At 43.0% G+C, this 13,903-nt stretch overlaps 1 protein-coding gene across 1 annotated transcript in view; it reads left to right on the top strand.

The window, feature by feature from the left end:
* Nucleotides 1-1,589: 1,589 nt before the first annotated feature.
* EFCC1 (EF-hand and coiled-coil domain containing 1) overlaps nt 1,590-13,903 on the top strand; it is a 113,157-nt gene continuing 100,843 nt past the window's right edge. The window contains exons 1-2 of the mRNA XM_056524215.1: nt 1,590-2,864; nt 12,670-13,070. Coding sequence (XP_056380190.1) covers nt 2,301-2,864; nt 12,670-13,070 — 965 coding nt within the window. The 5' untranslated portion in view covers nt 1,590-2,300. The remainder of the gene's footprint in view (nt 2,865-12,669; nt 13,071-13,903) is intronic.

The following is a 13,903-nucleotide window of genomic DNA, read 5'->3' on the forward strand; positions in this document are numbered from 1 at the left end:
AGAAACCAGTGATCAATGTAAAAGATCAGTGTGTGCAGTGTTATAGGTCCCTATAGGGGCTATAACACTGCAAAAAAAAGTGAATAAAGATCATTTAACCCCTTCCCTAATAAAAGTTTGAATCACCCCCCTTTTCCCATTTAAAAAAAACCCTGTGTAAATAAAAACAAACATATGTGGTATCGCCACGTGTGGAAATGTCCGAATTATAAAAATATATCGTTAATTAAACCGCACGGTCAATGGCGTACGCGCAAAAAAATTCCAAAGTCCAAAATAGTGCATTTTTGGTCACTTTTAATATCATGATCAATAAGTCCTATCAATGCAAAAATGGTACCCCATAAACTTCAGATCATGGCGCAAAAAATGAGCCCTCATATCGCTCCATACGCGTAAAAATAAAAAAGTTATAGGGGTCAGAAGATGACAATTTTAAACGTATACATTTTCCTGCATGTAGTTATGATTTTTCCAGAAATACGACAAAATCAAACCTATATTGGTAGGGTATCATTTTAATCGTATGGACGTACAGAATAAAGAGAATGCGTCATTTTTTCCAAAAAATGTACTGTGTAGAAACGGAAGCCCCCAAAAGTCACAAAATGGCGTTGAAAAAAAACCATTTGGTTTCACAATGAATTTTTGGGTAAAATGACTGACGTCAATACAAAATAGAATTGGTGGCGCAAAAAATAAGCCATCATATGGATTTTTAGGTGCAAAATTGAAAGAGTTAGGATTTTTTAAAGGTAAGGAGGAAAAAACGAAAATGCAAAAACGGAAAAACCCCGGGTCCTTAAGGGGTTAACTGAACATTTCCAATAACATTCCCAAGGTACAGCAGATAATCTGAGCAAAGTGGTGACATGTAGAAATGTAATTACATCTGACAGACAAAGGCCGTCCGGGCATGCTAGGAGTTGTAGTTTTGTAACAGCTGGAGGCACCCTGGTCGGGTAACACTGCTATAGGAGTAGTGTTGCTCGCGAATATTCGCAATACGAATTTTATTCGCGAATATCGCATATTTGCGGATTCGCGAATATAGCGCTATATATTCGTAATTACGAATATTCGTTTTTATTTTTCACAGTACACATCACAGTGATCATCCCTCTCTGCTTCCAGCTTGTGTGGTGTAAAGAAGGCTGTAATACTACTGTGTGAGACTGGTGTACGAATTTTCGCATATGCTAATTTTCGCATATGCGAATTTTCGTTTATGCAAATTTTGCAAAAATAAAACGCGAATAATACGAATATGCGAATTTAGCGAATATATGACGAATATTCCTCCATATATTCGCGAAATATCGCGAATTCGAATATGGCCTATGCCGCTCAACACTATATAGGAGGTGCAAAAATTGCTATTTCGCCCTTGCCCTGGTGGCTGACGGGGCCCCCTTTTTCATAAAAAAGGTGCACATGCTATATTAAAAAGTTTGCACAGGGTCACAGGAGCTCCTTCTGAATATCTCTGGGCTGAAATACAAAGAAACATGTGAACAAAATGTAACAATCGGTGAAATAAAAACAAACAACTCAAGAAGAAGAAGGAGAAGAAGAAGGAGAAGGGAGTTTATTTATATCAGACATTAAACAGTCAGGATGTGTCAAACAATAGAGCAGAAGGGAACACTGAGCAGAGATGTCTTCTGTAAACCCTCCTCCTCCTCCAAGGGAGGTACCAGAGATAATAGTAGGAGAGCAGCTTGTTCTGCCAGGACTGACACAGCCTGCACTTCATCCCCTACATACACATCACACAAGGAACCCTGAGACCATCACACAACCCTACAACACAACACACAAACGACTTACACCCTACAACACAACACAACACACAAACGACTTACACACTACAACACAACACACAAACGACTTACACACTACAACACAACACAACACACAAACGACTTACACACTACAACAACACACAAACGACTTACACAACACACAAACGACTTACACACTACAACACAACACACAAACGACTTACACACTACAACACAACACACAAACGACTTACACAACACACAAACGACTTACACACTACAACACAACACACAAACGACTTACACTCTACAACACAACACACAAACGACTTACACACTACAACACAACACACGAACGACTTACACTCTACAACACAACACACGAACGACTTACACACTGACTACAACTTCTTCTAAAGTTTCTAGAAGTTTTTCAAAAGTTTCTCAGAAAAAGTCTAAACTTTCCCACATAGTCATCAACCCATCAGAGGATGCCCAGGAGCCCCTGAGCCAAGCATGGAGCCCCTGGGAGAGCAGTGTAGCCCCCTGAGACCAGCTCGCAGGACCCAGTGGCTAGTAAGTGCCCTCGCCCATCACTACGGGCTGGACCAAGGGCTGGACAATGAGATCATCGTCTTGGCCACCGGCTTGGACCAGTACCTTCAGGAGGTCTTCCATCACCTGGACTGGCAGGCGCAGGGCACTATCTCCAGGGAAGAGTTCCGGACTCTGTGCAGGGTCCTGGGGCTGGAGCCCGGTATAGAGGAGTGTGAGGAGCTGCTGGAGGATCTCCCGGAGAGGGTCAGCTTTAGGCAGTTCCATGCCAGGCTGTGCGGGTACTTCAGCTCCAGAGCGGGCAGTGCCAGGCTGCCAGCGGGGCGGGAGAACGAGCAGATCCAGGACGAGGTCCGCCTGAGGAGCCCGCGGGTGTCAAGGAGGGAAAACCCCAGAAGTCGTGCAAGATCCGCGGGTGAAAACGAGCTCCTGAGGCTGCAGGATGAGAACCAGCATCTGAGACAAGTGCTGGAGGACCTGAAGGGGGCGCTCCAGAGCAGTGATGCCCGCTGCCTGGCATTGCAAGTAAGTGCCAGGGTTAGCAGGATAATTGGAGAGTGGGCCATAGCAGCAAGATCCAGCTTTTATGTGACATGTGTTGAGGTATATCAGTGTTTTCCAAACAGTGTGCCTCCAGCTGTTGCAAAACTACAACTCTCAGCATGCCTGGACAGCCGAAGGCTGTCCAGGCATGCTGGGAGTTGTAGTTTTACAACAGCTGGAAGCACACTGTTTGGAAAACACTGATGTATATCCTGACCACCTACAGCAGTAGTCTCTTAACTTTGCAAAACTACAACTCCCAGCGTACCCATACACCAGAAGGCTGTTCAGTTATGCTGGGTATCGTAGTTTAGCAACAGCTGGAGGCACACTGTTTGGAAAACACTGATGTATATCCTGACCACCTACAGCAGTAGTCTCCAAACTTTGCAAAACTACAAGTCCCAGCGTACCCGTACACCAGAAGGCTGTTCAGTTATGCTGGGTATCGTAGTTTAGCAACAGCTGGAAGCACACTGTTTGGAAAACACTGATTTATATCCTGCCCACCTACAGCAGTAGTCTCCAAACTGTGCAAAACTACAAGTCCCTGCGTGTCCGGACAGCCAAGGGCTATCCAGGCAGGCTGGGAGTTGTAGTTTTGCAACAGCTGAAGGCACACTGTTTGGAATACACTGATATATATATAACCTGACCACTTACACCAGTAATCTCTACACTATGCAAAACTACAGTTGTTGGCTGTCCAGGCATGCTGGGAGTTGTAGTTTTGCAACCGCTGGACATCCAGAGTTTTGAGACCACTGACCTGTGGATTGCTAATTTATAGGATTTTGTTTGTGGACTATTGTCTACTAACATTTGGACAACACATGCACCTATATTTTAATATTTGCATCAATGCTAGCCTATTTTAAAGCACTTTTTTTTTTACGTGCTGAAAGTTTTAGGGGTGACTGTGGCACTATCCCAGCATGTCACCACTATATCTTCCTTTTATTTTTAACAAGTTACTATTGTTGGGTGTCTGAACATTGACTAATGCCTGGAGCAGTGTTTCCCAACCAGGGTGCCTCCAGCTGTTGCAAAACTACAACTCCCAGCATGCCCGGACAGCCGTCCGGGCATGCTGGGAGTTGTAGTTTTGCAACAGCTGGAGGCACCCTGGTTGGGAAACACTGGCCTGTAGTCTTTAGTCTACAACAGTGTTTCCCAAGCTATTGTAAAACCACAACTCTCATCATATGCTGTAGACCAGCAGATGGAAAACTACATCTCCCATCATGCCCCCACAACCGCAGACCAGTGTTCCCCAACCTGTGGCTCTCTACTACAGTAAAACTACATCTCCCATCATGCATCCACAACTGCAGACTAGTGTTACCCAACCTGTGGCTCTCTACTACAGCAAAACTACATCTCCCATCATGCCCCCACAACCGCAGACCAGTGGTCCCCAACCTGTGGCTCTCTACTACAGCAAAACTACATCTCCCATCATGCCCCCACAACCGCAGACCAGTGGTCCCCAACCTGTGGCTGTCCAGAAGCTGTAAAACTACATCTCCCATCATGTCCTAACAACCTTAGACATGATGATGTGAAATATAGTTTTTCAGCAGTTGGAAAGCACTGGTCTGCAGCATTTTCTTCATCCCTAGTAAAGGGCATATGGTAAGGTGGTACCAGTGTCAGACTGGAATACCTTGAGAGACAACCCCACTTTAAACAATTACAGAGCAAGTGGTGGCGTAAACTCTCCAATTGTCATTGCACACACAAAAAACATGTCATCAATTTTAACTTAAAGGGTAGCTCCCATCATCCTTTTTTTTTTTTGCTAGGCCCCCCCCCCCCCCGCTACGGCACTAGCCCGTTCCCTCCTCTCCCCCCCGCCCCGCATACCCCGTTCCCTCATTACACTTGCAGTTACTGCAGAGTCCGGCAGCGGGCGTGCAGGGACAGCGGCGGCAACGAGGCGGCGGCGATGTGCGGGAGGAGTGGCCTCCCAGCCAGTGGCCGGGGAGCCAATGCGCTCGCTCCCGCCTGTCTGATTGACAGGCAGGGAGCGAGTGCAGCCTAACTGAAAAAGGACTGATTGCCACTCCAAGATCAGTCCTTTTTCAGTGGCCGGTTTTTAAATGTAAATTAAACCTTTTTAATGAAAAAAATAATAATAAAAGTATATTAGAGATATGTTGTAGTACATAAGTACTACAACATATCAAAAAATAAAGTTGGTGACAGTGCCCATTTAAAGGGTATTTGTAAAGTGACCCCCCATAAACAGATTTTATAGCGCACACAGATTCTGTAGCGCTGTACACTGTTCACTCAAATTGGTTCCCTTTCCCCATTTGGGCTCAAAATCTAAATTCCCCTATTAGAGTGTGGCCATGTTCACACAGCCAAAGTTTTCCGGGCAGACATTTCACAGACAGCGGATTCCGCAGAAAGAATAGACAAGCCAGTTCTGTCTGCAGATGCCGGATATGGGATGTTTTTGCCGTGGAAATTCTCCCAACTCTGCTGCAGCAAAATTCCATGCAGACATTCTGCCATGTGAAAATGGCCTGTCGAAGGAAATTGGAGTACGCAGAGGAAACACAGGAGAACATTCAGACTCATTGTAGATGTTGTCCTTGGTGGGATTTGTACCCAGGACCCCAGCACTAATCACTGAGCCACCGAGCCATGACTTATGGGCCACTCTCTTAAAGAGCGCCATTATCTTTAGAGACCAACCTCAAGAGCGTCAGTCCAGCCCTGTATGGGACTTATTTGGGAGACAGAATAGGACAAGTATAATTTCGGTAGTCATATTCTATACTAGTGTTTCATGCTTAAAGCGGTTCTCCGCCCCTAGACATCTTATCCCCTATCCGAAAATAGGGGATAAGGTATCTGATCGTGGGGATCCCGCCGCTATGGACCCTTGCGATCTCGGCTGCGACACCACAGACAACTGGTGCACGGAGGGAACTTCGCTCCATGCCGGATAACTGCCGATGCTCCGTGCCGGATAACTACCAAGCTCATGATGTCACGGCCGTGCCCCCTCAATGCAAGTCTATGGAAGGGGGCGTGACTGTGACATCACGAGCCTCCGGCGCTGCACCCGACGCTCTAAACGAACACCGGATGCAGCAGGGAGATCGTGGGGGGTCCCCAGCGGCGGGACCCCGGCGATCTGACATCTTATCCCCTATCCTTTGGATAGGGGATAAGATGTCTAGGGGTGGAGTACCCCTTTAAAGAGCCTTTTACACAGCTCATTAATTGTGTAGGCAGAGTCACATACAAGGGTACGCTGGATGGTTCATGACGCCCTCACATCATTGTTGAACAGACAAACACAGGGAGATGTGCGGCCAACTAACAATGATTTCTATGGCTGAATGATCCCAGCGATCAGCTGACAATAAAGTGATTGCCTGTTCATTGGCTGATCGCTGGGTTCAGCCCATAATTGACTCAATTCAACCTTCCTGTGAAAAATGTAAATGATGGAGTTCTAAATCCTTTTAACTATGGACACCAACAGTGACCAAAGGACTGCTTGACATAAAATGGGCTCTGCCATAATTTCCCTTGTTTTCATTTGAAAACCATATCTGCATGCTGCACTATTCCTATTGATTTGCAGAATTCCTGTTAGAGGCTTCAACTGGAGCCTCTGATTGTAGTGTGAACATAGCCTAAAGACATAGTATAACAAGAATGATTGGACTCAGAATTTAATGAACATTGGATGTCAAAGTGTAATTCCTGTTTCCTGGAACTTTTGCCATGTCATGGAGAAGTCTTTGGATGAAGGTTGGTTGTAGACTTTAATGTGTACAAATAGCCCATCATTACCTCTTCTGAGTGAATTTTGGACAGGCTTATTCATTAAGTGATTGGTCAGATGAAAACAGTTATTGGTAACTGAAGTTACACTGTAAGATTAGGGCTACATGGCAATCTCGGGTTGTTTGACCAAAAATTGGGCCGCCATGATTGTGTAACATCACGAATGGGGTGCGTTCCACAGTTTCAAGAAATCCATCCAAGATCGCATGTGTTGAGATCATGTCAGTCATTGCCATGTCAGCGACAATAGAATCTACTCTTGTAGAACGGCTGCCTTTTTCCATTTTCTCACAGAGAATGGGTCCCTAGTCTACGTGCTTTAATAGGGTATATTGATAGTGTTGTCTTTATGAAATAAACCCATTTAGTGTAAGGTTTATACACAAAAATGTAAAAACAAAGGCCAATGCTATTTAGATATCACTGCAGCCTTTTGGAAAAAGAGAAAGGATTTCAACAATTTATTTGGGTTCTTATTTGTTACTTTCAGTAACAAATGAAAACTTTGGTCCAGATAATCTCTATAAACTCCGAGAAGGAGAAAACAATATGTTTACAAACTTGTTTTGACAGCAGTTGTGTTGTATGGCTCATCTTATAGGGCATAACTAACTATAGGTGGTGCAGAGGGGGCATTTGCTTCTGTTACTAGCGCCTGAAGGACCCAAAAGATCTTTTTCCTATAAGAGTACACAATTACTATAAATAATGCCCTTTGAGACACGGCTACAGATTTTGCATTGAGACACAGTAGTTTCAGGTTACGTCTCTGCCTGGCATAACCTCTTGCATTATGCAATCTTTGGTCCTTATATAACAATATATGGAAATAAATTATATAGAATTTAAAGCTTAGCTGGTGAGATTATTACATAAAGTTATTTGATTTCAGATTGTGTTGGCAGAGAATGCTCCAAGTTGACCTGGTGCCCTTCTAGTGCTTCTTATTGTCAGCCCCCCCATCTTCTGACATCTGGATTGAATAGAATCTCAAGGCTCTTGACTGGTTTTTGCTTTATAGAGCTGTATTGCCAGTTTTAGGGTCAGGAGAATAAAACGTAGAGAAATTGTATTCCATATGGTACAGATTATATGCCGGAATACTGGCTCCGTACAGAAGAAGACAATTACTTGCAGTCACAATTCTGATATTGTAATAGTTTATGTGTTTACCATATGGAGGAAAAACCAGAAAATTCAAAGACAAAGCTAAACATGTGCAAAATCGAACCACACATATGGAATCTAGGAAACATTGTAATGAGCTGATAATGCAGCATATCTGCTGCTGTATATACTTGGCAAAGCATATTGTTACAGTGGGGCCTGGCCCAAATAGCACCTCTGAATTTAGTCTCTAAATACAAAGCACTATAGCTCACAGTACTTAAACAGTGTTGGTTTACAGTTGTGTTTGAAAGTTTGTGAACCCTTCAGAATTTCCTATATTTCTGCATAGATTTGACCTAAAACTACATCAGATTTTTACACAAGCCCTAAAACTAGATAACGAGAACCAAATCTAACAAATCAAAAATACCAGACTTGGTTGTTAATTGAGGAAAATTATCCAATATCACATGTCAATTGGACAGCTGGTATGAATTGGTGACCTGAAGTCTGTTCTTCAAAACACATTTATGGCACAAACAAAGGAGATTTCTGGGGACCTCAGAAAAAAAGATTTACTTATGCTCATTATGCTGAAAAAGGTTACAAAACTATGTCTAAAAATGTTTGACTCCTCCAATCCACAGTCAGATTGGAAACAAATGGAGGAAATTCAAGACCATTATTACCCTCCCCAGGAGTGGTTGACCAACAAAAATTATACCAAGAGCAAGGGGTAAAATAGTCTGCAAGGTTGCACAGGAACCCAAGTTAACCTTTAAGAAACAAAAGACCTTTCCCCCATTGTCTATCAACAGAAGGACACTGAACAACTATGATGTGCAAGGCAGGATTGCAGGGAGAAAGTAGCTGCTCTTGAAAAAGAACATTGTTGCCCATCTGCAGTTTGCTTAAGATCGCCTGGAGAAACCAGAAGACTATAAGAACAAAACTTTGTGGATAGATGAGACCAAAAGAGAGCTTTTTGGTTTAAATGAGAAACATTTTGTTAAAAGAAAACACTGCATTCAAGTGGTGTTAATTGCATGGGTTAGGCCTGAATTTAATGGAGATACCTGGTGGATGTTTTTTTATTTTTATCTATTGTGCCCAGGCTGAAAAAAAAAAAAACGAACTGTAACTCGCCTTCCGTCGCTCCCCCGATGTGCTGGTATAGTTTTTCTGTCTTCTGGGCCCTGTCTTCTTCCGCATTTTGGAGCCCTACGCGTCATACTGTGATCAGCTTACCACTGGTCTCAGCGATGTCCCGCCCCAGCCGGTAATACTCAGAGCATAGTGTTATTTAAGGAGCCTGGGCATCGCCTTCTCCCTGCTGCTTTGGCCTGTTACATGACACTGCGTTTAGCCTATCAACGATCGAGGCAAGCCATTGCGACCCCCGGCCAGGGGCCTCGGCATATAGCCTGCTAGGCTATGAAACCTTTACATCCCATGATCAAAGTCGATTGTGGGACCTAAAGCTAGATACTGTGTGGGCGCATAGTTGGTATTGCTGTTCCGGACCACTGCAAGGCAATCGCTTGGTCCCAATTAGCTTACATGATGGCTGGAGGGTCCCTACCTGCCTCTGTGCCATCTGATCTCAACTCTGCTGCTCCAGCCGGAGCAGCAGAGCTCAAATAGCAATCTAAGTAATACAGGTTAAAGTCCACTATGAGAACTAAAAAAAAAAGTATAACAAATAATAATGATAAAAAGGTAATACATGTGAATTAATCCCCCCTAATAAAAGTTTGACTCACCCCCTTTTCCCATTTTTCTAATAAAATAATGCAAACAAAAAAAAAATATGCGTAAACATATGTGGTGCGGAAATGTCTGAACAGTAAAATATAGTAAAATATAATATTTATTAAACCACATGGTAAATTGCATAGACATAAAAAAAAAAAAAAATTCAAGAATTGCTGATTTTTTATATACCATAAAAAATAAAAAATAAAAGCAATTAAAAAGTTCAATTGAAGAAAAAATGGTACCAATAAAAACAACAAATCACGGTGCAAAATAGGGGCCCTTACAAAGGTCCATATACAAATAAACAAAAGCGTCATTGAGGTCAAAATGGGACAACGTAAATTTTTTTTACAAAAAGTTATAATTTTTTTAAACTAATGAAATAAAACAAAACCGGGTATCGTTGTAATCTTTTGGACTTACAGAATAAAGATAACTTTATAATTTTACCGTGAAGTGTACTGCGTAAAAACTAAACCCCCTAAAATGCCTAATGGTATATTTTTTCAATTTTGCCGCACAAATACTTTTTTGGGCTTCACCATAAATTTTGTGGTAAAATGAGTGATGTCGTAGCAAAGAACAGTTAGTCCCACAAACAACAAGCCCTATAGACGGAAAATTGGAAGATTTATTGATTTTAAAGGGGTACTCTGCCCTTAGACATCTTATCCCCTATCCAAAGGATAGGGAATAAAATGTCAGATCGTCGGGGTCCCGCCGCTGGGGACCCCTGCAATATAGCAAGCAGCACCCACCTGTAACTGCTTCCGGAAGCGCTGGAGGATCTAAGGCTAATTCCTCCTGACCACTGGGACAGAAGATCGTGATGTCAGGACTCCGCCCCCATGTGACATCACTTCCCGCCCCCTCTGTACAAGTATATGGGAGGGGGCGTGACACACCCCCTCCCATAGACTTGCATTGAGGGGGCGGGACGTGACATCATACGGGGGAGGAGGCCTGACATCACGATCTTCTTCCGCATTTTATTTTATTTCCTATCCTTTGGATAGGGGATAAGATGTCTAGGGGCGGAGTACCCCTGTAAAATGCAAGGAGGAAAAAATGAAAAATAAAAATTGCTGCGTCATTAAAAGTTAAAGGGAACCAATCATCAGATTTTACCCTATATAACGCTTGGTAAAGCGTTATATAGGGTAAAATCTTTATTTTCACCATTCCCGGGGAACGCCCCTGCCCCCAGGGATGGTGAAGATATGAAGTTATAAACTAGTCACCGCCGCGGCCGTAAGTAGTCACCTGGGCAGGGAGCTCTTCTCATCTACTCCCGTTCTTCGGCCGGGAGCGACGCCCCCTCCGCTTGATTGATGGGCCGCGTCATCGCTCTGCTCCGTCTGTTCAGTGAGCGGAACAATGACGCGGCCCATCAATCAAGCGGAGGAGGCGTCACTGCCGGCCGAAGAACGGGAGTAGATGAGAAGAGCCCCGCCCAGGTGACTACTTACGGCGGCGGCGGTGACTAGTTTATAACTTCATATCTTCACCATCCCTGGGGGCAGGAGCGTCCCCCGGGGATGGTGAGGACAACAATTTTACCTTATATAACGCTTTGCCAAGCATTATATAGGGTAAAATCTGATGATTGGTTCCCTTTAAGAGTTAAAGAAAGGCTAACTAATCAGAATGTGCTACTCTAAACTAGGCCTGAGAACAAACAGTGCAGATGTAAATCCAGTATTATTAGTAAAACCCGGATGATACTGGGATATGAGTCCATAATAAGCAAAAAAACTAAACAAAAAAAACAATGCTAATCTAGCTATAAAATGAGGATCTTAGTTAAACAGTTTAAGTGAAAACACAGCACTTATTACATGTTTTATTGGAGAAAAGACTACAGCAATTTTCCAAGAATTACTACATCGTATTTCAGTAGTATTCCGTTTGCAATAAAAGGCCTTAGGCTTTAGCTGCACAATATAATGTAAGATTCATTGCATCTCTAAGTACAAGTACATTTTATTTTACAATAAATAAGACATGATGGGTATAAAATAACTAGAAAGTCAAAGGTAAATCAAGTCCACATTAAAAACATATTGGGCCTCATTTACTAAGCTGAAAATGACCAGTTTTGGTTTGGTTTTTCTAAGTTATTTTGGTGGATAGTGTCTGAGACAGTGTGCGACAGTGTGCACCAGGAAAATCCAACTAACCCGACAATGCACTGTGAAAAGCCAAAAAAGGGGCGCGGTCTGTCGCAGAGGGGACATGGCCGACCCAGAAAGGGGCCTGGTTTCACAACCCCACCTATTTACTATTGAATTCACAGAATCCTGTGGATAAATAACTGTAAATTTCAACCTAGAAAAAGCTGGTCAGAAAATGTTCCCGACTTTTCCCTACAGTATATAAAGAGGAATTCTGCAAGTCTGAAACAACTTTTCCCACTAGTAAAAACCCGACCCTCTTAGTAAATGAGGCCCATTATGTTATATGTCATTATACAGTCAACATCCTAACACTAGTGTGAACATGCCTCTAAATGACATACAGTATATATATATATATATATATATATATATATATATAAATACTGTGTGTGTATATATATATATATATATATATATATATATATATATACAGTGGTCCCTCAAGTTACATTATTAATTGGTTCCAGGATGACCATTGTATGTTGAGACCATAACTCTATGGAAACCTGGTAATTGGTTCTGAAGCCAAATGTCATAGAAAAATAGGAAAAAGTGAGGATTAAAGAAAAATAAGTAGATAACTAATACAGATAAAGCAAATGCTTACATATAAAAGTAAGAAAGAGCTGCTGGGAGCTGTAAAAAACTGTCTATGTAAAGGACGGGAGCTTCTTCAGGGTCCTGTACAGTACATACAGTGTCCTAAAAAAAGTAACATGGAGCTGCCCTCACCTGGAGCAGCTATCCCTGGCACAGGTAAAGAGTAGTACAGAACATGTAGTGCCTCCCTGTACTGTAGGGGGCGCTACCAGACAGCCAGTCAGTGCATGCACTTCAGTAATACAGTTGTTTTACCAGTAAAGTGCCCATTCTGATTGGTCAGTTCCTCCAGGCATTGACACAGCTTTTTATGCTTTATGTTTTTCTAGGTTGGCCTGTATAGAAGTCGTGCATCACAACCAACTGAGCTGACTGCTACCACTGCTAACAGAAGGGTTTTATCGGAGAGTTACACAGTGACAACCAGATGTGTCCAGAGAGAGATCAATGTGATACAGAGCACCGAAGATGGACAAATAGAGGAAGTGATCAAAGTGAAAAAAGACTTTGAAGAGAAGTTAAGCAAGACCCAGAAAGTTCTGGTTTACTTGGAGGAATCAAACCAGCAGCTGTTGAAAGAACAGGCAGAGATGAGAAGGAAGGTGGAAGACGCCCGTCAAGCAGTCCTGGCATCTTATAGTAAAGTGAAGGACTTGGAAGAGAAATCACGTAACGTTCCTGTTCTCCAGATGCATATAGACCAGCTTGAGACTCAACTACAGTATTATAGGTAAGTGAGAAAATCTCTATAATAATGGGTTAATGCAGGGGTTATCCTACCAGAGCAAGTTATGGAATATCATTATGAAAGACTATATATAACATACTACTAAGGCTAGGTTCACACAGCCGTTCTCTCCCGTCCCTCTAGTCTCCCGTCATTGCTGCTAAATTGACCATACTAACTAACGGATGCAAACTAATGCAAAAGGATGCCACCCCTAGACTCCACCCCTAGACAATTAATCCGCCATCCAAGGGATAGGGGATAAGATGTCTGATCGCGGAGGTCCCGCCGCTGGGGACCCCCGCAATATAGCATGCAGCACCCACCTGTATCTTCTTCCGGCAGCACTGGAGGTTCTGGCTCCCCACCACGGGAACGGAAGATCGTGACGTCACGACTCCGCCCCCATGTGACGTCCCCCTGTCACTTTTTTGTCATATTTACAGATCTGTAGGTGATCCCTTTGGTTGTTTTTCTGCACATTGCCACCTCCAACCAGGCACTTTCAATAGAACTAAAGCACTGCCCCATGTAGGTTTTCTGCATTATATTACTACTGTGGCCAATTCATTCTAGGAATTGGTGAGGTTAAAACCCCACAGATCAGTACGATATAGTATACAGATGTAGCAAGCCTTATCTTTATTCCTTGCATGTCAGGATAACATCCTAACTTCAGGAGTGCAGTACAATATCATAATAGGTAATAATAATATAATAGGCTAATCTTTAACATTACTCAATGACTGGCCTTATCTTGATCCATGATGCTTTAGGACAGTGGTCTTCAACCTGCGGACCTCCAGATGTTGCAAAACTACAACTCCCAGCATGCC

Source organism: Hyla sarda, chromosome 6 (genome assembly GCF_029499605.1).
Source record: "Hyla sarda isolate aHylSar1 chromosome 6, aHylSar1.hap1, whole genome shotgun sequence".
Lineage (NCBI taxonomy): Eukaryota > Metazoa > Chordata > Amphibia > Anura > Hylidae > Hyla > Hyla sarda.